A 23,796-nucleotide genomic window follows, 5' to 3' on the forward strand; every position below is an offset into this window, starting at 1 on the left:
CACAATGAAACGCAATAGCAAGCGGTCTTCGTGTTTTACATTGATATTAACTCGCCCCCTTTAATTTCATGCGTCGGAAATATTATTTGCTCATATAAGTGTAAATACGAAAGACCTGTTTCACATTTTTTTACTTTTGTTTTGGCAATTATCGTATTAAACTGCTGATTTAGATAGTATCTATTTTATTATCATTTATTTGGAGTTTGGCCGGCTTATACAGGGTCATTTTAACATTACGTTACTAAATGAAACCATAAATTCGTCTTCACCTTTGCTGACATTGTGCCAAAAATCATGTATTAATGAGTACTTACACCAAAAATCCTGGTTTTAGTATTCTGTTTTTTTTGATAATTTTGTAGGTGTGAGCGTGAGTGTATTTTTGACTGAAAGTATGATGTTACCGCTGCGACAAATTCTCTTAGAGTAGTAGTAGTGGCATTAGCGTGCGTAAAATTAAAATTATTTTTATTAATATTTATTCTATTCGTAACTTACACTTTTTTATTTTACATCTACGGCTCAAGTAACTTATTGTAAAGTGTTATTTCCAAGTAGATAAGTATGTGGCTTCATTTAGTAACGTAATGTCAAAATGACCCTGTATGCGATTATTATTTATGCGATGGACAGCATTCACTCAGAAGTTGTAAAACAGGTCATAACTATCAATTTTGTTTTTTTTTTTTTTTTTATCAAGACGTGAATAAATTAGCTACATCGATAAATACAGAGGAGAACGACATTGTTTATTTTTACTTACCTACATGGTTAATGGGATATCAATTTCGAGCTTTAGACTTTAAAACCTCTTTATGTAAAATTTCATGGGACAGACGACTAAGAAATAAATTTTATGATTCCAGAATATTGTCGAGATGACGAGTACGATCCAGGGCCCAGTTGTGGGACAGAACCGACATGCGCTTCAACCAATGGCCAGACGTACTCGAGCCGCATCTGCTCGTGTTGGTGCAAACCGGGAACTGTAAGAGACAGCAGAACCCAGGCCTGCGTAGCTCCAGCGTCATGCTAATAAATTTAATTTTCTTTTTGCACAACGTATAAAATAAATCCTTGATAAATTGCTTCTAACCTCTGTTTATTGTTTGTAACATTATCCTATAACGTCGACAAGAACTCTAAAGAACGAACGGCTATTTCAAAGTATATAGGAAGTATACAGTTCGATAACAAGTAATGAATGTCATGGTAAAAATGCGCCAGTTAAGATATAAGGATTTCCCATTAGTCTTTTAATGGGGACCTGTGTACCTATCACTCACACACACACTATACGCATAAGTAGGTTCCTAGCTACCTATTCCATGATTACGGGGATAACAACAATTAAGTACCTACGTCTGAAAATATCTCTGTAGTTTTAATTCACTTTTGATTTTAAATTTATCGAGCGAATTTGCAAGGTGATGACTACGCATTTTGAAATGTTAAATTATAATAACGTACATTGTCAATTTCATGTGCACTATCGTTCGGCCGTATTTAAAAGTTTTTCGAAGTTTCGAAGATACTCTGTTCTGGCTTAATTTTTTTTCCATTAATGTAGAATGATTTATATTTTTAACTCCGATGATTGTCTGAATAAATCCGCTAATGGTATGTAGATGTGCTCCTAACGTAATTTCTCACCGTGGATATTTGATTTTTGTAATTGCGTTCGCGGTAGTAAGATTGAAAGAAAAAGGTCGTTTTATATGATTTTTCTAGAGCTCTTGGTCCCTGCAGCCGAAAGCTGTATTCTTGGCTGCAGAGTTCAATCACAGGTCATGCGCTGTATGGCGTTGGCCATTGGACTCCAAGAGCGGGCTTGTTGTCCTGTGACCAAACCTCTTTGAGTTCATTCTCAGTAAAGAGTTGTTACAATTGTACAAGCACGACTTAAGCTTGGATATGGTGCTAGTTGTCAGTTTTCAGGTTTATCACATAGATCCGGTTCGTTGACAAATTACCCGCTGTGTTTTTTAATATGTTCTGGGGATATAACGATCAGGTACATTTGTGGCATTTAACCAAAATTTTAATCAACTAAAGAATTCTTCAGTAGGTATAGTAATTTCCGTAATTCTATTTATAGGAATACAGCATTGTCAGGCCAACATACAATATCGTCCTTGTTTAACTGGTTTCTGGCTACCTTGTCCTGTTGACAAAATATTATAAAAGGGAGAACATCTTGCGATCGTGCACATACGGCAAGTGACATTATTACTGATCATGAAATTCTTGTCCATTGTGGCAGTGTTTTGTCTGTTTACTTTGGTGAGCAGTCAGGGTAAGATATTTGATATTCTATCTTTACACGTAATAAACAAAGTCCCACGCTGTGTTTATCTATCTGTGCGGTTAACTCAGAAACTACTGAAAAGATCTCGATGAAATTCGGTATGGACACAAGTTGATACCCTGGAAAGGATATAGGCTTATCAAGGTACAATATATATAGGAACTGTTATCTCGGGAAAAGTCTTTCATGTCGGCGAAATTGCGATCAAAAGGTAGTAGAAAATTATTTAAAATTATGGTAGATACCATGTTCTATATTATAGTATCTGGATTTCAACATCTTGAGGCACTTCTTCAATACCTTTCAGTAACGCGCTCACGAACACATGCTTTGTGGATGTACATGGACAATTGGGATAGAGTATCATCAGGTGACCCATTAATTCTTTGGCATGACTTATGATAAAAATCAGAATTCACATCCCAGGAAAGTTCTGTAGATATTTACCATTGGATATTTAAAGAAGGACCTATATTTTAAGTTTTAGAGGAATTCATTATACATAAGTTTTAAAAAGGTTCTTTTTTATTGAAGGGATGTTTTGGAAGAAGCAGTAATTAAGAATTTATCTCCTTATTCATAAACGTTATTTATCTAAGGAGAGAGTATTGCTGTGATAACAAGTCTGTTTCTCAGTGCTGACGGCATGGCAGCCTTCGCAGTACGTAGACATAGGGCCGTTGTGATTGGCTAATATTCAGATACAACTTTAATCTAGTTGGCTGTCAGATAAACAAAGCTGAGAAACAGACTTGTTATCACAGCAATGCTTCGTCCTTAGATAAACAACCTTTATGAATCCATATTCATTAACTTAACCTCCTTAGGTCTGTCTATAATTTTGTGTTAAATTTCAATTACCTTTCTAAAGTTATCATAATAAAATTGGTTGTTTTAAATGAAAAATATCTTGGACACCTGATTGTATTCAATAATGAGACGGAAATATTGTTAATATGTTATATTTGATGCACTTGCCCAATGCTTTTACAAGATTTCGTTTCAGGGAAAAAATGTCGAGACGATGAATATAATCCAGGGCCGAATTGTGGGAGCGAACCGACGTGTTTACCGCCCAGTAGCCACTACGTTCCGAAGACTGCCTGCGAGTGCTGGTGCAAGCCTGGGACTTCCAGGGTCCTCGGGACGCAGGCCTGCGTACCGCCTGAGAAATGCTACTGAACGATGAAACAAAACTGAGTTGTCATTGAGTAAATATTTGTGTAAAATTTATTTCGTTTTTGTTTAAATCATCGTCGCAATACGACCAATGCAGTTGTCCTCTTCTAGTGTTTATAAGTCAATAGTATGTGGAAAACCTTACAATACTGAATTTTCAAACGTGTATTTAAGACATATCTAGGCGACGAAGTATTTTGGTAATCATATTAAATTTTACTTATAAACTTGTTTTAGCGTTAAGAGGTGGTTAAGAATTGCTTAAATAGCTGTCAAAACATCACCGGTTCCTAGCTTAAACCTTATTAACAGGCAAGATAGCCTACTTCCGCTGTAGTGTGTTGCTTCATTTGGTTACCTATAATTAGATACTTAAATTAAAATACCTAATTTCAGTTAGTACGCTTCAGTATCCTGTGGTTGCCCCACGTAATGCTACGTAGGGCAAGCCTATGGGAACCAGTCTTAAAAGCTTCTTTCTCCTAAGGATAACACGTAGAATTTCCATCGTTTTTTGTGTCATGGTGGATGTCACATGGTTTATTGACAGTGAATAGCATCGAGTAAAATCAGATAAGTCGCATGAAATAACATAAAAATGAGGGCCTATTACACTATATTATTTGCTAGTTAACGTATTATAGGGAATATGCACGAACTGTAAGGTGGTAGCGCGAAGCCGACATTCAGATTGCGCTACTAGATGGTAGTGCTTTCGCCGTCCACGTTCCATATATTTACTAACAATAAAATAGTTACATATTATATACATCTATACATACCTTCTTTGTATAACGACTGGGACATGAAATAGTTCTATGTGAACTCGCTAGATGGCACATTACTACATATTTTTTTATTTCATTCATAATAATTTCATTGTGTCTTTTGCTGATCCTCCAATCTGAAATTATTCATTAATTAAAGTAGATGAAGTTTCTAAGCCAAATTATGTAATTCAATAATCGGATGTTATTTTTATCCCAGAATGGCCAGTGCCCAACACTATTTTTGAATCATTGTTGTGAATAGAGTGAGCAAGCGTGAGGCGTGTGACTTGACAGTGACAGTTAAATGACATAAAATGAAAATGAAAGCCGCTTTTGTCACTGAATTTAAGGAATGTGAATTGTGATCAAATTACAGTCATTCTAACTTTATATAAATATATTTCTCAATAAAGTAATTTACGCAACTTATTGACTCGAATACCTCACCAAACTAGTTATGTTACGGCCGATTAGTACGATCGGTCATAGAATCTCATTCGAGAGAAAGTCGAAGGAATTTATCAGGAATAAAGTGGTTCACCCCGCTTCTATCTTGAATCCAGCGGAGAAGTTAAAATTGTACAACAAAGAGAATAAAGAACTATTCGGGCCGTTGCTCGAGACTAACAAACAAAAGAAACGTCGTGTACAGAAGGAAGGTAAGCATAAGTTATTAGCAACCTTGGTCTTACAACTTTCTAAATAGGTAAATGGTATGAGGAACACGCCGCAATCGATATTACGTACCTATAACTTGCGATTAAATTGTTGTTTACATTGTCTTACATCTTGTGACACGATGCCAATTAAAATCATATGACAGTCGTGCTTTGGCGCCGCGAAATACACACGTTATATCTGTTGCAGCTAAAAATAATCATCAAAACAACAGACAGGCGAGTGAAAACACATCGGAATACCTCGGAAGCAATGCTTTGAGCAGGCGTCTGTGCGGAAACGTAAACTACGGTCCTTTTGAAGCGTTCAAGAAGACAATGTGGCAGAATACGAGGCATTGTGTGAACATTGTCGGTGTGTTGCTGAATAATGCTGCCGTGCGGGGTTTTAAGACGGCGGCGGTGTGTGATGCCGCGCGCAGCTCCCCCGCGCAGCCAGGGTATGCCAGCGAAGACAAGATCATGCAGATCAAGCCCCATAAGAATGACTTTGCTGAGCAGTACCCATCAGTGACCCTGATTTTGAACAAGACTATGACCGAGGATTCGAGAGCTGCGTTGGAAAAGTGGAAGCAGGAGAGAATTGCTGAGATGGGACTTGACGAGTTCAACAGATTTTATCAGGGTGAGTATATTTTTATTCATTGGACTTATATTAAGAACTTTGACATATTTCTACCTTGTTAATCTGCATCATTCTCAGGTATTTACATATAAAATGCATATTTTCTTATTTATCTATTTATTCCATCTACCATTTGCTTTCTTAGCCATAATCAGATGTGATCTCGGGGCTGTAAAGTATTTAGATAATTCTCCATTAAGAATCACCTTCAAGTGTTACCTTAGATAAATAAATAAATGATATAGTTACTGGATGGTGTGAGACTTGGCATTTGTTCCGATGAAATGAAAGTGCATTGCTGTATGGTAATTTTTATATTGAGTCAGTCGTAAATGATATAGTGGCCACATCATGTTGGTAGTACACAACCATAAACTAACAAATGATTCAGTTTCCCTGAGCATAGTCATTTCAATAATTTAAAACATGTCCTAGTATTGGTAATATGTTTACTTATTCATTTGGTTGTTTAAGTGTCTTAGTTCTTTAATAAGTGCCCTTTGCATTTGCCATAAATTAGAATACCTCCTTGTCTAAGATAGTATTTGATATTGGTCTTAATACTGAATATAAAACCAAAAACAAATCAAAATCCTGTAATAATGATTTCTTATGGTTATGCGAATGTTAGACAAAGTCAAAATTAAAATAGTTGTTGATGACCAACACCTCATTCGCCCTGTGACCACCAAGGCTGCAAAGTTATCGAAATGTCGGGAGAAAATTAAAATATAAAAACCACAATAAAATCCAAAAAATGGTTCAATTTTTTAAATCCGGTGACAAAAATATTTGCATACAATTTTGTTAATGTTCGTATATAAATGTTTAAAAAGTTACATGTGGCGAATTAAAGGCCAAATAAAACTCATCATTAGTAATGTTTATAAAAGAACCTATTCCAAGACAAATTGTAAAGTGTATATTAAAATTTCCATTTGATTGTGGGTATAAAACTAAAACATATTAAGGTAATTATGTTTTATTGTTTATATTATTTGTTTAGTGTTTATAATAAGTTTGTTGTATCAAAACATAGCGGGACGTATGTATATTCAGATTTGAGTATTTGTATAATCTTCTATAGAATTATAATATTATTAAAAAAATGTAGAAGACAAAAAATGATGCAATTTTCCTTTATAATGTCAATTTAAAAACAAAAATCTAATCATACAAATAAAGAGATAACATTTTTATGTTTTTAAGTATTTGTATCATATTATGATTCATATACTGAGATTAAAAAATATTGCATCAGTTTATTTCTATATATATTTCCAAAATGGTCTCATTAATTCTGCAAATTCAAGCAATACAAGTACAAATATGTTGCTTTCATATTCCTTATCTGTACTCATTTTTTTATGTTGCCTCAGGTCTCAACTTAAATTCATTGACCTACTTAAGTGTCTAGAAACTATAAAAATTGTACATTTATTTTTTGAATCAAAAGTATTTACAATTAATGGGCCAATAGTGGATCCATAATATAATTTAATTAGTTTTAATGGAATTATTAAATTCCATGCCATTTTAAAATACTCAATGAGCCCCTGGCAACTGATTATATGATAAAACATACAGAAATGATGAATAAGGGAGAGCAGTTTGCCTTGATCCTTTGTTGTAAAAAGGATCAACAAAGGATCATCATACTGTTCTCCTTTATTACAACTAAAAATGCCTTTAGTAGAATGAATAATTATAATTTTGTTTTGGAACAGTTCTACATTACTAAACCAGTAGCCTATAACAAAAACAGGAAGTTTCTGATATATGAATGAATTAAGGCCATATTAATAACACTACTCTACAAAAAAATGGGTATGGAGGGCGCAACATAAAGCTGAGTACTAAATTCTGGTTAAACCGATATCGCTAAAGCCAAATCTGATGCCCAAATTTTTCCATCACGCCAGGATTTTCTGTTAATGTACATTCTTTTTTTACTATTTTCAGGGCTATTTTGTGGTTTGGTAATGTAAAAATTAAAAAATAATTAATTACAAATATTTTTAATTAATTACAATAAACCTGACCCAGTCTATACGAAAAAGCCAAAACCAAAGAATCAGGTGGATTTTTTCTTTTGGTATGGCGATTTTTTTATAATCAAGGTCAGTTTCTCTCATGAGGAACCAACAATGATCTCCCAACATCCCTGGATCCCATCGACCTTGGTATCGTTGTTCCATAGTAATGATGTCCTGATGGAACCTTTCCCCTGTTCATCACTCACAGCTCCTAAGTTTTGCGGGAAAAATCCAAATGAGAATGCAGGAAATGGATTTTTAACGACATTCTGCAGCCCATTTTTGGTAATTTTTAATAAGTCTGTAACGATTTGTTCATAATTTTCTGATTTTATGTTTCCCAAAATTGCCTAATGATACATTTCAGTGAGTTCCAAGCATTTAATTCAATGTCGTTGAGTTTTTTCAAAATCTGTATCTTTCATAAGTTTGCGTATTTGTGGGCCCACAAAAATGCCTTCCTTTAATTTGGCGTCGCTTAGTTTTGGAAAAATTGTTTTTAAATATTGAAAAGCCGGGCCTTCCTTATTGAGAGCTTTTACAAAATTTTTAATGAGTCCAAGTTTAATGTGCAAAGGGGAGGAAGAAAGCACGTCTTTTGGATCAACAAGTGGGATAGATTTTACATTTTCTTTCCCCGGTACAAACGATTGTCTTTCTGGCCATTCTTTAACAATATAGTGTTTCTGGGTTGCTCTGCTATCCCAAAGACAAAGAAAACAACAGTATTTGGTGAAACCCCCCTGAAGTCCAAGCAACAAACCAATGACTTTTAAATCTCCACATAATTGCCACTTAAAACGATCGTAGTTTATCGATTTAAGGATAAGCGCCATACTCTCGTAAGTTTCTTTCATATCGATCGCGTAGGCCACAGGAACTGAAGGCTTTGTGTTACCATTGTGTAACAGCACTGCTTTGAGACTGGATTTCGACGAGTCCACAAACAATCTCCACTCATTGGCTTCATGTTTAATGCCTAAACTCACCATCAAACCATCTGGATCTATGCAGTAACACAATTTGTTTTCAGCCCTAAAAATGTTGACAAATGTTTATTACGGTCTCTAAATACACTTATCTTTGTATCTTTCGCTAAAAGATTCCATTGTTGTAATCTGGATCCTAAAAGTTCAGCATGTTGTTTGGACAGATTAAGATCGCGGACTAAGTCGTTTAGTTCAGGCTGTTCTATCAAATGGGGTTCTCTACTTCTATCATCATAAGATGGAACAAACGATGAAGCTGTATCTAAAGATGCCTCGGAAACGATTTCCATTGCCACTGGAGGAACTGGTATCGGTAACTCTTCGCTATGTGGAAGCGGTCTTGTAGCTGAAGAAGTGTCGGGATAAACAATGTTACCTTTGTTTTTCTTGAAAAGCCCACGACATTTGTTAAGCAGAAGTAACAGTCCACATCATGGCTAGTAGGCTCACGCCAGATCATTGGGACAGCAAATGGCATTGAAGAACGCTTTCCATTCATCCAGTTACTTAAATTTGCAATACACGTAACACAACATCGGTGAGGTGCCCATTCTTTGTCTTGGTGACCGATAGTAAAACCAAAATAACTCTCGTATAACATCTTAACATTTTCACTGATTACTCTTCTTTGTGTAGAAGTTGTAAACGAGTCACATATAAAACAAAATGAATCTGCAGAATTAACACAAGTAAGTTTAGCGATTTTAGCCATTTTGAACTAAAAAAAAGTAAAAAGCTACTCGAATTCACCGAGAACAGCTCACGGAAAAGAGTTAAATGACAAGTGACAATCGTAATAAACGATTATGGACATTTATTTTAGTATCTACCCTCAATAAGAAACTAAAATGGTTCGAATCGTATTTAATTTGGGCGTATACCATACGTTTACATTTATAAAAAAAAAAAAAAACCTGACGTGTAGGAGACTTTTGGTGATTATATTCGTTATCAGTAATGTTTAACTAGACAGAAAGTAAATGCAGTTGCTCTGTTGCGAAATTTTGTAAAGTAGTGTAATCATACAAATAAAGAGATAACATTTTTATGTTTTTAAGTATTTGTATCATATTATGATTCATATACTGAGATTAAAAAATATTGCATCAGTTTATTTCTATATATATTTCCAAAATGGTCTCATTAATTCTGCAAATTCAAGCAATACAAGTACAAATATGTTGCTTTCATATTCCTTATCTGTACTCATTTTTTTTATGTTGCCTCAGGTCTCAACTTAAATTCATTGACCTACTTAAGTGTCTAGAAACTATAAAAATTGTACATTTATTTTTTGAATCAAAAGTATTTACAATTAATGGGCCAATAGTGGATCCATAATATAATTTAATTAGTTTTAATGGAATTATTAAATTCCATGCCATTTTAAAATACTCAATGAGCCCCTGGCAACTGATTATATGATAAAACATACAGAAATGATGAATAAGGGAGAGCAGTTTGCCTTGATCCTTTGTTGTAAAAAGGATCAACAAAGGATCATCATACTGTTCTCCTTTATTACAACTAAAAATGCCTTTAGTAGAATGAATAATTATAATTTTGTTTTGGAACAGTTCTACATTACTAAACCAGTAGCCTATAACAAAAACAGGAATTTTCTGATATATGAATGAATTAAGGCCATATTAATAACTCATATAGGTTTTACATGAACTTAAATTGCCCTGTGTTGGGTGTTTATGAATGCAATTGAGAGAGTGTTTTACAAAGTGCATGTGATTGTAAAGCATTATTGCAAATAAAAGTGACAAAATCATTTAAAGATAATTTTATATAGCTTAATAAAGAGAAAAGGATGCTTCTAGCTTCTTGGCATGTAGAGAGAATTATTACTACTCAGAACTTATGTTACATAGCTCTGCATTCTGCCGAATTCAAGGTGACAACACTCGGAAATATTAGATGTCAACTGCCTAACTAATCAATGTTGTATACATGCTTTGTCAAATATAGTTTTACATCAGTGGAAGTGAAACAACACATTGTATAAATATGACATGTATATTATACTGGTAATTATTAAAGCCCTAAATTTCATAGGCCACATTAATCATGTGGACTTTAAACATGAACTGAATTGTTACTTGACCATGGAAACAGTCAGTGTTGGATGTTGGTATATAATATGCAAATAGACTACACACTTCAGACCACTGAGAATTATATATTATGTTAGGTATGAAGTTTTTTTCTTTTATACGGCACAGCAGGGCCGCAGCTGGGGGGGGGGGGGGGGGGCATTGTGGGGCAATGCCCTACTTTAAAATACTAATGCCCTACCTTAATAATTAACTAAATTGTACATTAGTAAGAGTTATTCGTATTGATGGGTGAAATAACCCTCTGTCGAGATTTAAGGGAACTTTGTTACAATCTGTATATTACCTAAAAAATTACGTAAGTATTAAGCTGTTTTTTTTTTTTACTCACATTCACAAGTCAAGAAAAAAAAAAAGATTGAGCAGGTCAGATGTAGTAACATTTTTATTTCCGCCCTGCTTGTAATAACAGCTGCCCTACCTTAAATTCAAATCTAGCTACGGCCCTGCGTCACAGTAAAGTGACTCCATTACACCTGATGGTATGTAAACTGGGGCTCAATAGAGTGATGATTGACCAGAGATTGTTACTCCTCGAGAGTTGACACAATTATGCTGAACTAAATAATGTCACATCTATTGCAGTGTTGAAAACTTGTTATGATAGTAGTAATACTGGTTTCATACAAAGAGAGTTAGTAATGTGTATGTATTGCGTTTGGATTTAGTTTTAATTTCTGTCACCATTTTAATAATCAGAAAATAGGTCAAAGTGTGTAATGGTGATAGATCAGTTAATAATTCCAAAAGGAAAGCCAGCACTTTTACTATTCATATATACATAGTAATAATAATAATACCAGCCCTGTATTTTATACTATCCATTGTTGAGCATTAGCCCTATCTACTTCTGTGAACGTTTTGGGCCTTAGTCCTCCGTGCTGGTCTTGTGCAGGTTGGCAAACTTACATGCCTTCGAATTATTTATTGGTAATTTATTAGTATTTAATTCAACATGGCATTTTCAATTATCTAAGTTAAGTCAAAATAAATTCTAATTTTAGTCACCTATACACATCGCCACTGGATAGTGCGTAGAAATGCTAGTCTCAAACAAAGAGAGTAACAATGTTTACTTATTGCATTTGCGTTACTATTTGTATCTTGACATGTGCGAGGGAAGCCAGACAAATTATTTGCGTAGAGATTGTGTGAAGCTCAGTTTATCACGCAGTAAACATTACTCACGCTAATTGGTTTAGACATCTGAATCTATGCATTCCGGGTTTGAATTTTAGTGGGAATATTTGTTAAAATTTCCATAGAACTTTATATAAAATTATGTCGAGAATTTAGTTCCTTGTCGTAGTATAAGGGAAAACACATTTCTTTTTTCCATATTCATGAATCTGCGCATTAAGGAGGTATGCCACATACCACTATCTGATATTCAAAGATTCAGGTGATCTCGGTATCTTCCAACTCTTCAATTGTTCCTGCCAATACTATTATTAAAGTATGTGTATATTCAGGGGGCTTTATTCCGTCTGCTAGGGTATATCCGTCTTTTTGCAATTACGGACGTTCTAATCGAAGGACAGCTTTGCTAGTTATATAGTTAATAGAGCCAAAAAATCCCCTATATATCTTAACCGCTATCTAAGTTCTTCAAGTAGAACACTCGCAATTGCCAAAACACGGAATTGTCCCCTTAGACGGAATATGACCCTCTGACATGTCGCTTCACAAGGGATAAGTGAATGTCTTAAAATCTTAAATTACTTTCATTAACATACATAACCTGTGCCTTTATCTCCAAAGAACAAGAAGCGTCATAGCATCATAAGTCACTATTTGCAAGTGTATGTACAAACTTTTGCCAAAACAAAATTTGGTATTATTATTTAAAGTGGCGGTCACTATACGCCAGCTATAATTCCGTCTGTAACAGAAAACGATAACAATATACATCTGTATCTTCCGGAGCTCCCAACATATCTTTGGCGCCAGCGCGAGAAAGCATGCTGCGAATAGTGTCATAGGTTGTGTGCCAAATATGTTATTATCAATTTATCTGGCTATCATATGTGAACGCATCGGCTAGGTCACATGCTCGAAAGCACTAAATCATGTGAAATGAATGAAAAATTGGCTATTCTTATTTCAATAGTCTTATGTCAAAATTACCTTTGAACCCATGTACGCGGTTGTACCTTATAAATCCGAATACATTTGGCAGAAGTACATGTATAACCGCTTGAAGGAATGATTTAAATGAATTTGGATACGCGACTGGACCATGTCCCGATTTCCAAGTAATATTGTTTTATTATATCACGGTTAAATTTATCGCTACAAAAGGAAAAAATCAGCCAATGGGGGGAGTCATTGTGGTTACACGTTATATTATGCGGTCAATAGTTTAGTAATAATATTATATTTCCTTATCAATATATTATATGATTATTATTTGACCCTTACAACAAGGAACTTTTTTAACCGACTTCAAAAAAGGAGGAGGTTCTCAATTCGACTGTATTTTTTTGTTGTGGTTGTTAGTCGTTACCTTAGAACTCTGGACTGGGTGAACCGATTTTGATGATTCTTTTTTTATTTGAAAGGTGGTACTTCATATAAATTTCCTTGTTATTGGACCATGGATAATATGTTATTGCCTTCGTTATTGTATTAAAGTCAGAGTGCCCTATTCCATCCATGGGGGTTTATCCGTCTTTTTGCAATCGTGGGCATTCTAATCGAAGGACAGCTTTAATGGTCGCATAGATGAATAGGGGATATTTTAAATGTCTTACCTATACGGCTATCAAAGCTGTCTTTCAAATAAAACACCCGTAATTGAAAACAGACGGATTCGTCCTTATAGACGGAATAGGGCCTCCTGACCCTAATAAGTCTTGTTCGAATAAAACATTGCAAAAGAACAAGAAATCTGGCTATAAGCCAAACGCTTTTGAAGCTTTAATTTTTTATGTAGTACATTTCGCTATACCTGCAAATGGGTCACTAAGCGTGTTTTGATTACCGTCCACGAACGTAAAAACTTAGGCGTGGTAGGTATGTGCATAGGGAAAATAATGTATAATGCAAAAGAAATGGTATATTTTTGTACTTCGGGAATCTTTATGTTTACGGAATATCATATTTATGCACTGCTGTGAGAAACGTGTTTCATATAGTGTTGGATAAAGGTTCCTTATTTAAATATAAAGCATTTTAATTACGTTTTTACTATTATATTTCTGGGTCCTTTGTTACCTAATATAGGTAAATATATAAAATAATGATTAACTTGGTCGATTACTCTTTGTCCTTAAAAATCAGCTGCTAATAAAGAGGTCAACATTAGGTTTGATGTTCTTTGGAACTATTGAACAGATTCTAATAATTCTTTCACTGCGCGATAGTTAGAGACCATGAGTAACACGTTCTATATATTTAGATTTTATTGCTGTTATTGCAAGCAAATACTTCGTGGAATCAAGCCATAAGAGCTAGTTTCTAAATAAAATGTTTAAAAATTGAACGATTGAAAAATACCGTTTTCATATTTTATGGTGAATTATAATCAGTAGTTGAGTTAGAAATATTGCTTGAAGCTTATCGTTCCAGTTTATTTCTAGATAAACGATCTGTGTTCAGAGATATTTTCGTTAGGAACGTATTGAACTTGACACTACGTTTATTGAGTCATTGAACTTTTGTAGCTGTTTAAATAAATTGTTGGTGTTGATAAAAGTAAATCTATTGTTTACTGCAAAATCGTGTCACTAATACATATTTTTGATGTTGGTAATTTCACTGAGTTGAGTTTTTTTTATTGAATATTTACTGAGTATCTATTCGTAGCAAAAACTAAATCCAAGAAAAATATCACTTCTACCCACTTCGTTCATATTCCATTCGCCTAAGGGATAACTGGTGAAAATCCAGTAAAGCAGGTCGACAGAACTCTGCCAACATTCTAGGAATTAAATATGTCTTGTTAGTTGGCATTATATTTGTCCTGCATTGCGTCGGTAGGTGCAATGCCCTTTGCCAGGATTATAAAAAGCAACCGCGACACACACCTATGCGACGTCCGTATCGTTCAGTTCGTTCCAATCTTCACAGATTTGTAGATGCGTTATCATAAATGTATTAATAAGCGTACATAGTACATGCGTAAGTAGAAATGTATAGAACGGCGATTGCGTCGATCAATTGGGGCCAGAATGACAGGAAAGGGTGTTGGGTGACTGAACTATATTGTTGGAAGGTTTTAAATTTATGAGCATGCTTCGTAGGTCTTGGGAAAGATTTTAAATTAAATGTTGGTCACGGTTTCGCCCATGTAGGCTTAAAACAGTCTCTGGGAAATAAAAAGAAGTTATCTGCGAGAGAACCGGAGTAACCGACGTCGCTGGCAAAATTAGCACACTGAAGTGGGTCGGCCATCACTGCAGAGTAGATGTAGTGTAGGACACTGCACGCACGCGCGACACACCAGCTGCACGATGATTTGAAAAAGGCGGCGAGTAGTGGATGGATAAGGACTTTTCAGGATGGTTGGCGCTCACGTTGGGGACGCCTACGTTCAGCAGTAGATAACGGCAGGCTCATTGACGTGATCGTGTTATGTGATTAAATAAAATTGTTAGCATAGGGTCAGCTGCCTCGAGGAAAATAGTCAATGCCAAACTGGTCGAATTGACTACATGGGCAAATAGATAGAAAAGGTATATAAGTACTCAAATCACCCATTAAAGCGTATAATAAGAAGAATTAAAACACTGTTTATATTTATTTCACTATCTACGCTCTCTGTTACCCAGGTCTAAAACATAAATATCTGTGTCGTAAAGCATCCTCGTGTTATTAATAACTAGCTAATATATCAAACCGCGATAAAACCTATTGTGTTATCGTTGACCTGCGTCGAGATGAAGTTTCGCAAAACTAATGTTTGTATGTTTCACCTATTTGATACAATTGCATATGAATTTTGCATCGTACTAGACTTGGTAATGTTGTAAATCTGTTTTCGTTTTTGGGGCCTGTCCTTACCATCCCTTATAATAAAGTATGGATAGTTTTGATCCATTTACAGCGTGCTTGATCCCTGAGATTTTAGAGTGAATTAGCAGATTAACTTTATTTGGGATTCTTTTCGGTGTCCTACATTTTTTGGCATCTGTCCCCTTAAAAATAAAGTTTGTCTTTAAAATTATTAATTACAAGTGCTACTCAGTATCAGTCCGGAGTATGGGACTTGTTCCCGATATTGCGATGGGCTCGCCCCATGTTACATTAGGTTGCCTGGTTTCACCTCTATCTGCCCCTTTGGGGACAAAGGCGTGAGGTGTTTGTCAGTTATTAGAAAAAAAAAATCTTTTGAAATCTAATTGTATTCTACAAATCTAATTGCCTGGAAGGTTTTGTTTGTTTGGAAGTAGTAATTTTGTATGTTAATCTCCACAGCGCAAATGGCGGTCGGCACGAAATTCCACAACACATTGAAGAACTACTTCACCCAGCCTCGCACGCAGTTGAGGATCGAGAAAGACGTGGAAGGAGTATGGGTGTCGGTGGCTGAGGTACTCAAAAGTATATCATCGCCGAAGGCAATAGAGTCGAATGTCGTACACCCGGTGTTGAAGTACCGTGGTATTTTCGATGCTATTGCTGATTATGAGTGAGTGAAATTTTTGATAATTTTTATCTGTTTTATCCTATTGCTCCCATGGCGCCACAATTAATACCGTTGCGTTGCCGCAACATGCCTATGACTTCTGTTTATATAATAAATTTCAGATAGAACATTCTTATCATAGGCGATTTTACAACTAAGATCCTGTCACCTGTGTTCTATGGTTGGCGTTATATAGGTAGACCGATCGTTTTGTGATGTTGCTGCCAGACTACCTGAGTGACGCAACTACCTTACACATAATAGAAAACCTGATATTGTGACTTGTTCCAATGAATCTCGTTCTGTGGTCTATCTGGTAAGACGGGTCGGAATATGAACGACTATTAGTGTATGCAACATCTAAGCAGATGTGACTGTTATGAAGGCGATCATAAAAAATATTGACGGAATTTTTGGTTTTAATGAATCTATAATGCTATCTTGTCTGGTTTTGTGTTTATGATATAGAATTTCTAGCTAGGAACTAGAAATGAAAAATGTTGGCTTTGAACCAATATTTAATACTAGCTTTTGCACGCGGCTTAGCCAGCATGAAAATGATTTCTCTTATAATAATTGCGTTTTATATTTTCCCGGTATGAAAAGTAGCCTTTAGCATTGGGGAATAACATGGCTTCGTATTAGAGAATTATAATAAAATCGGTTTAGTAGATCCTGAGATTAGCGCGTTCAAACAAACAAACTCTTCAGGTTTATTTATTAGTATATAGTTACTTAATGATTTATTCCGTTTATGTTATGCGCATAAATTTTAAAAGTTTGTATGTTGTTACTGTAGCAAAGTTCCATTTCATTTTATTTAATTGTTTTAATCCGAAAATTAATATCTAACAATGCTATCTCAAGTTATTAATGGGAAAAATGACTGCCATTTAAATTTACGTACTTAGCGTTATTTGGTACAAGTACATACATTTAGTGCTTATCTTGATTCAAAATATTAAGTTTACTTATATTTTGAATTTGGTAGCAATTGAGATAATAAGGTGTACGGGTCGATGTTTTCGAAACCTGCGGTCAAAGTTTCTAGCAATTTCTTGAATATACAAGTGCTCAAACATCAAAAGTATTCAAGATTTTCTTTACCAGAATATTTTTCATAATAATACTAAATGTAAACGAATAGTATCTACTATATTAAAAAAATACTGTTCAGATTTTATTTAACTGTCTTCAAAAATAGGAGATTATCAATTCAACGTATATGTATATTTTTTTTTATTTGTTACCTCAGAACTCTGCCATTTCTGAATCGATTTAGAAAATTCTTATTTTATTCGAAAGAATATACCAACAAATTGGTCCCACAGGCTTTTTTTTCCAAATCGCTTTAGTAGTTTAGTTTTAAACCTAATTAGTCTAACCACTCTGAAAAAGTAAGAAACAGTATGTCTGTAAGCTATTACAACTAGAAAAGAATTTGCATGTACCCGTTATCTATTTAGCATAATCTCATACATAACAAACGACTTATTATCAGTGTAGTTTCGAAGTTGTGCGATAAAAAAGTCATTGGCATCGCAGATTTTTGCTATGTCAAGGAAATCTCAAGGTTATCGTTTTAGCAAAACAATTTTATTTTTAAAACGGCATTATGTTAAGAAGATAGTCTTTTTTTCGTAAGATTTTATGCCAAGAATGATTTTTTTTTCACTGCACTATCCGTATTGTCTATGAAACAGTAAATGTTGCTAAGTCTAAAAATATGTTTGGAGAGTAATCAATTTGAATTATCTCGTGTCAACATTCTTTTGCATTGGTCTTTCACAAATATTGGCATGTTGTTTTTTGAGACATTTTTATTTTTTTAAAATCACTATTTTGGATTGTTCGTCTGGCCAAACCCGAAATGACATTGTTTATAGCGTCAATTGTCACTATATCGACGGTTATATCTTTTGCGACAGCAAGTTTCATACATATTTAAAATCAGCCCTTATTTCTATGTTTTTTTAACCTACTTAAAATTATTAAAAAAAAATTCGCTTAAGTCAATTAGCCTTTCAACCGTTTTTTCATTTACATTTTTAATAAATGTTCCCAATTTTTTCGACCTATTACAAAAATTTACCAATCAAAGCAAAGTTCTTTTTGACATATTTACAAATCAGTTATTTTGATCGGTTCCTTCTCGGAATCGAATTGAAGATTAAGATTGGAATGGCTTAATTTCTGACACGCCTTTTTATGTTTCCAATAAATAGGATGGGTCAATTGAAATCTCAAAGTTTTCGTCCAAAGTATTTTTCCTCAGTTTAGGAGCTGATATCAAATGTTTCTGAAAATCATATAAAAGTCTATGGAAACGATTTTGCGCCATTCATACTAGTAATAAGTTTTGTGTGGTATACGTTATGTTTGGAGGTACCAATCGTCTCTACGATGTAAATAAATATCTATATAAACTACTCCATATCTATCTATACTTTAGAATTGGATTAAAAAAAAAATGAAGATAATAAATTTTATTGTGTTGTTGAGCTCTTTTTTTTCTTTCCATATGATAGATTATGAGCGTTGTTAGAAATTGTAGTTTGCATACATTTTACATTAAATTTTCTAAATATAATAAACACAGTAAATGATATCGTAATATTTTTTTGTGCTGTTACTTTGTTTCTTTAAATAAATGTATAATTGTAATGAAATCTAAAACACACAAGTACTTGCCTACACAAAGTATCTTTTTGTAAAATATACATGGAGTTTCGTTAATTTCTTTTTCAATATTGGGTAAATACCTTAGCTAAATATGGATACTATAATAAACTTATAATATACAACTATTATTAATATTTTTAATCAATCTTAAATTGACCAAACAGCTGATCTATGACAGCCATAGAGCATGAGAAAACTCACTACAGACTGCTCAAAATAATTATTACAATGATTTTTATGAATACTTTTTTATATTATCCTACATTTTACAGAGACAAGCCAACACTAATCGAATGGAAGAAGTCAGACAAACCCCGTAAATCTTTAGCTCTAACATACGACAATCCGGTCCAACTCGCCGCTTACTTCGGAGCGGTGTGCAACGACTTGAACTACAAGCATTTCAACGTACGCGACGCCTTATTAGTTATCGCCTACACTGACGGATCCAAGGCTGATGCCTACCACCTGTCCACGGATAAATTGAGGGAGCACTGGGCTCAGTGGTTGATCAGGTTGGAAGAGTATATGAAAAAGTTTGGCAATGATTCGGAGAAGTTGTTGAAAGGAGGCAAAAGGATGTTCGAGGAGGAGTTAGCAAATCTCTAGTAATTTGCTGTGAGTATTCATTTTGTTGTGAGGAATACTTTTTGTAGAATAAAAGTAATGCATTAAATAAATTTAATAGCTTAATGCGTTATTTGGTTATAATCTAATTTTCTATTACAATAGAAAGTTTTTTTTAAGAAATCAAAATAATATTATGTATGCTGTGAATATGCCAATCGATTTTCTCGATTGTTCGTGAAATTCAAGCAATCAGATTTTTTTTTAGATCTGTTAAAATGCCTTATTTTAATTGTTTTATTCTTGGATTTGGATCGCTTGGGATTGTCGTAACCGGCCTTTAGTCGAAGGGAATAAAGGTTTTCTCAAAATTAAATGTTATGCAGTGACATCTATTGGCAGACGGCCGAACTACTTCTAAAAACATTTGATTGCCATAAAGTTAATAATCGTGTTTTTTGTTTCTTTTTCAGTGGAGGAGAATTTTGCCTTGATTATTGGATATGAACAAACAAAACAATTTCTGATTACAAATTACTATACTGATTGTATTCGACTTTAAAAGGCTGAAATTAAAATGTGTTTCAAAATTGTGAAGTTATTCTCCGTTAAAAGGAGTGTTTATGTTAAATATATCAAATATCGCTTAAATGCAAATCTTTTCACAATCCAGTAAGCAGAATAAAAAACACCAAAGCTTTAGTGTTTAAAATATATGATAAATTAATTGTAATACACAATTTTGAAATATATTATAGTTTCGTTGAATTTGAATCGAAGTTTGTCAATGTTAATTGTCAATTTGTTTGGTGTGATGCTAAATTATCAATATTATGTGGTAAAAATGCTCTAACTATAAAAGTGTTATCTACATTTTTAATTTTTTCACTGAATTAAAACATTTTTTTTTTGTATTAAGTACATTTTGGCAATTCATAATGACCGAGAAATGTTACTATTAAAGTACGGGATAACTCTTTGTTTTAAACCGGTCATGTAAACAAGACGCATTAATTACATCTAGGCATACCTTTTTCGAATATCGAATTGCCAGTTGTACTGATTACAGGTTATTTGATAAATATACTTTCTGAGTAGGAACTAAACACTTGTTTATGTATTATAAACACAATATTGATACTTTAGTATTGCTGTGTTGATATTTCAAGACTGGTAAATTGTTGGCTATGTTATAGGCATATTATGGAATCTATGCAATATAGAAAATACAGTTTTTACCTTTTATTTGGGATCAATACTTTGTCTCTTTTACTTATTTTCTTATTATTAGTGTCTTTCTTCTTCTAATAATTGAAATGTGAATGAGACGAATGATTTAAAATATCAGTGATGGTCGATTGAGTTTCGAAAATCATCTTGATTTTTTCGTATTAAATATTACGGTATTAAACAAGAGAAAATATATTCTATACGAATACAATACGGCACTTATTACTTCAGCAGTGGATGATTGATTTAGAAATAGCTCTTCATTAGATCTGATAAAAACATTAGTATGTATTTAATTAGATCTGTTATTGAAACTTAATGCTATACAATTCCATAATCTGCCTTAACTTAAAGCCTGGAATACACGTGTTATAAGCATTATTTATGCTGATATAGTTCGCTGAGACATAAGAACTATCAATGTTGTTAGTTACCTTAGCTTCGCATTTTAGGTATTCGGCGAGCAAGTGGGATGGCTCATGTTAAGCGCGAAACTCGACCTTATTGACGTGAAATTAACAACGACACGAATTATAGGTATTTGATAACCTAATATATTCTCTAAGAGATCGGACTAAGGTTGAAATGGGCATGTTAATCGCCATCTAACAAGTGTGTTCCAGGCATAAGAAGTGTATAATTAAATTGTTATAGAGTAGGAATAATTGAAGTTGTACCATTGAGGTTCTATTTGGCTGAATAGTATACAATGAGGTTGGATGTATCAAACATTGTCCTTAAAGTATGGATATGTTTAAACCAAATTATGGCCAAACAGTGTCATTGACCTAATGGCGCAAGCTCTAACCGCCGTTTTCAATAATTAACCATCCCAATCGCTTTTTTAATCCATCGTAAAAATGAACCAATCAGAACAAAGTTTTTTGACATGCTTACAAATGACTTATGTTGATTGGTATAATCTTGGTATTAAATGGAAGAGATTGAGATCGTATATTGAAAAAGATGGTTAATCATAGAGGAAGACAGTCCAAGGTCTTCAGACGAAGATCTGTCGAAGTGGAAGAGATGGAGGAAGGTTTCTGGCATCAAGCCTGAATGTTAGGCATGAGGAAATATATGAAAAATTAGTTAAAGTTTTGTTCTGTGTATGATTGTATTCAGACCTAATTGATTATCTGTTTTCATTCGAATAGTTATAAACATTTCATGCATATCACAAAATGTTGGTACAAATGATATAAATTCAGGCCAATATTTGTTTCGAAAAGAAATCACAATTTCAATGTCTGTAGTAAGAAATAATTGTCATCGACTTTTTTTGTTTAATTGGATGATGGACTTTCGTAAGTTTGGTATACAGTATACACAATATTAAAACAAATATTGGGGAAATGATTTGGTCAAAGATTGGTTGATTTGCTTCAACCGGGACGAAATTCGTAAAATGTATAAAATTATGCCTTCGAAAAATAAACGTCTCGAACTACGATCATTTGTGTTATCTGTTTTTTAAAACTACTGTGGCAAAAACACACAACAAACAAAATAAGATTTTAAAACTGTAACATAGCTGCTTATTGCTTGCAAAAAATATTTCGTAATAACTCTATCACATTTTTTATCAATGTTAATTGAATGATTTAAAACTAGAAGTATTTTTTTTTATTTTTATTTTTTCTGTATGGCAATACTATATATTATCTAGTATTGCCAGCGTAACAACCGCATTATTTGCTTACTTTTACATCTTGCTTATTATAGGAATAGTTTCTTTATTATGATTCTATTAGATAATTAGCTTTCAATCGTATGCCAAAAATTTAGTACGCAACTAGTCAGCTCTGTCCATTACTGGTACAAATGTGTTCAAAAAGACACCTATCCCCACATATAATTAAGTATCTAGCATTTATTAGGAATGAAACTTATTCTTTTGCCTATGGTGACATAAAATACTTAAAATTATCAAGGCCAAGGGTGTATAAAATTAACGTACACTATAGAAACTAATCATTATCTTGTATCATATGCTCAAGCAAAAGGATTTTATTGCATAAAGCCTTTGTGCAAGCCTTTAGTTACACAATAAGAAAAAAAAAAGTTTGTATTTGCGACTGAAGATATAAAATATACTTATTCACTCGCTAATGCCGTCATTTATAAAAACATGCTTTCATTTTCACAAAAAAAAAAAATATAAAATATAAAAAAAAAATCACAGATTAATAAAACACAATTCTGGATATAAAATTAAATTATTTGACCAATTAATTAGACAGCGCAAAAGATTTTTACTTTATTAAAAGTAATGTAAATTTTATTTTAATTAATATTAAGATCTATAAGCGCCTACATTGAAATTGTACTTTCCAAAGTTTTAGTTTTTATATCCCTATTTCTCCAGATTATTAAATATATAATTTAAATTTTATAGTCTGTTTAACCGTAATGCACTAGCCCGCGTAAGCCGATGCCGTTTATATTGTTAATTTTAATTTTGCTGTGCCAAAATCCTTATTTTGTACCAATTATACTAAGTTACTTGCTAGATTTCTTACGAATAAATACTGTATTATCGATTTTCGACTGCTTATTTGCGGCCGAGCTGTGAGGTCTGATTTGTCTTTTCAATTGTAATTGTCATATTAAAATGTTAAAAGAAATATCATTTTTTATTTTTACTTGTAATCATAATTAAATATTTAAGATATAAAAGTAATAGGTACAAATATGCGAGTCGATACAAAAATAAAACCTAATTACCTACTTACAATTAGACATTAAAATCGTCGAATAAATAATAATTTGAAGGTGTCCCTGATTATAACATTTTATTCCTTTCAACAAAAACACTAAGCAGTGTAAACAATAATAAAAACTGTGAGAAACGGAATACATTAGCTATGTCAAAGATGACATCGTCTTATGTCAATACTGCACTTCTAATTTACCGCGCAATTTACAAACATCAAAACTAGAAGCCCTCTTCTTCACACACGCACACATTATGTATA

General features: G+C 33.5%; 1 protein-coding gene across 1 annotated transcript; it reads left to right on the forward strand.

Moving 5' to 3' along the window:
• Positions 1-4,538: 4,538 nt before the first annotated feature.
• Positions 4,539-23,445, forward strand: LOC115449869 (mitochondrial genome maintenance exonuclease 1). Its single transcript, XM_030177768.2, has 5 exons — positions 4,539-4,919; positions 5,128-5,562; positions 16,129-16,342; positions 19,294-19,639; positions 20,062-23,445. The coding sequence occupies exons 1-4, from the start codon at positions 4,718-4,720 to the stop codon at positions 19,628-19,630; spliced, it is 1,188 nt and encodes a 395-aa protein (XP_030033628.1). The 5' UTR covers positions 4,539-4,717; the 3' UTR covers positions 19,631-19,639; positions 20,062-23,445.
• Positions 23,446-23,796: the final 351 nt, after the last annotated feature.

The sequence above is a fragment of the Manduca sexta genome, chromosome 11 (genome assembly GCF_014839805.1).
Source record: "Manduca sexta isolate Smith_Timp_Sample1 chromosome 11, JHU_Msex_v1.0, whole genome shotgun sequence".
Lineage (NCBI taxonomy): Eukaryota > Metazoa > Arthropoda > Insecta > Lepidoptera > Sphingidae > Manduca > Manduca sexta.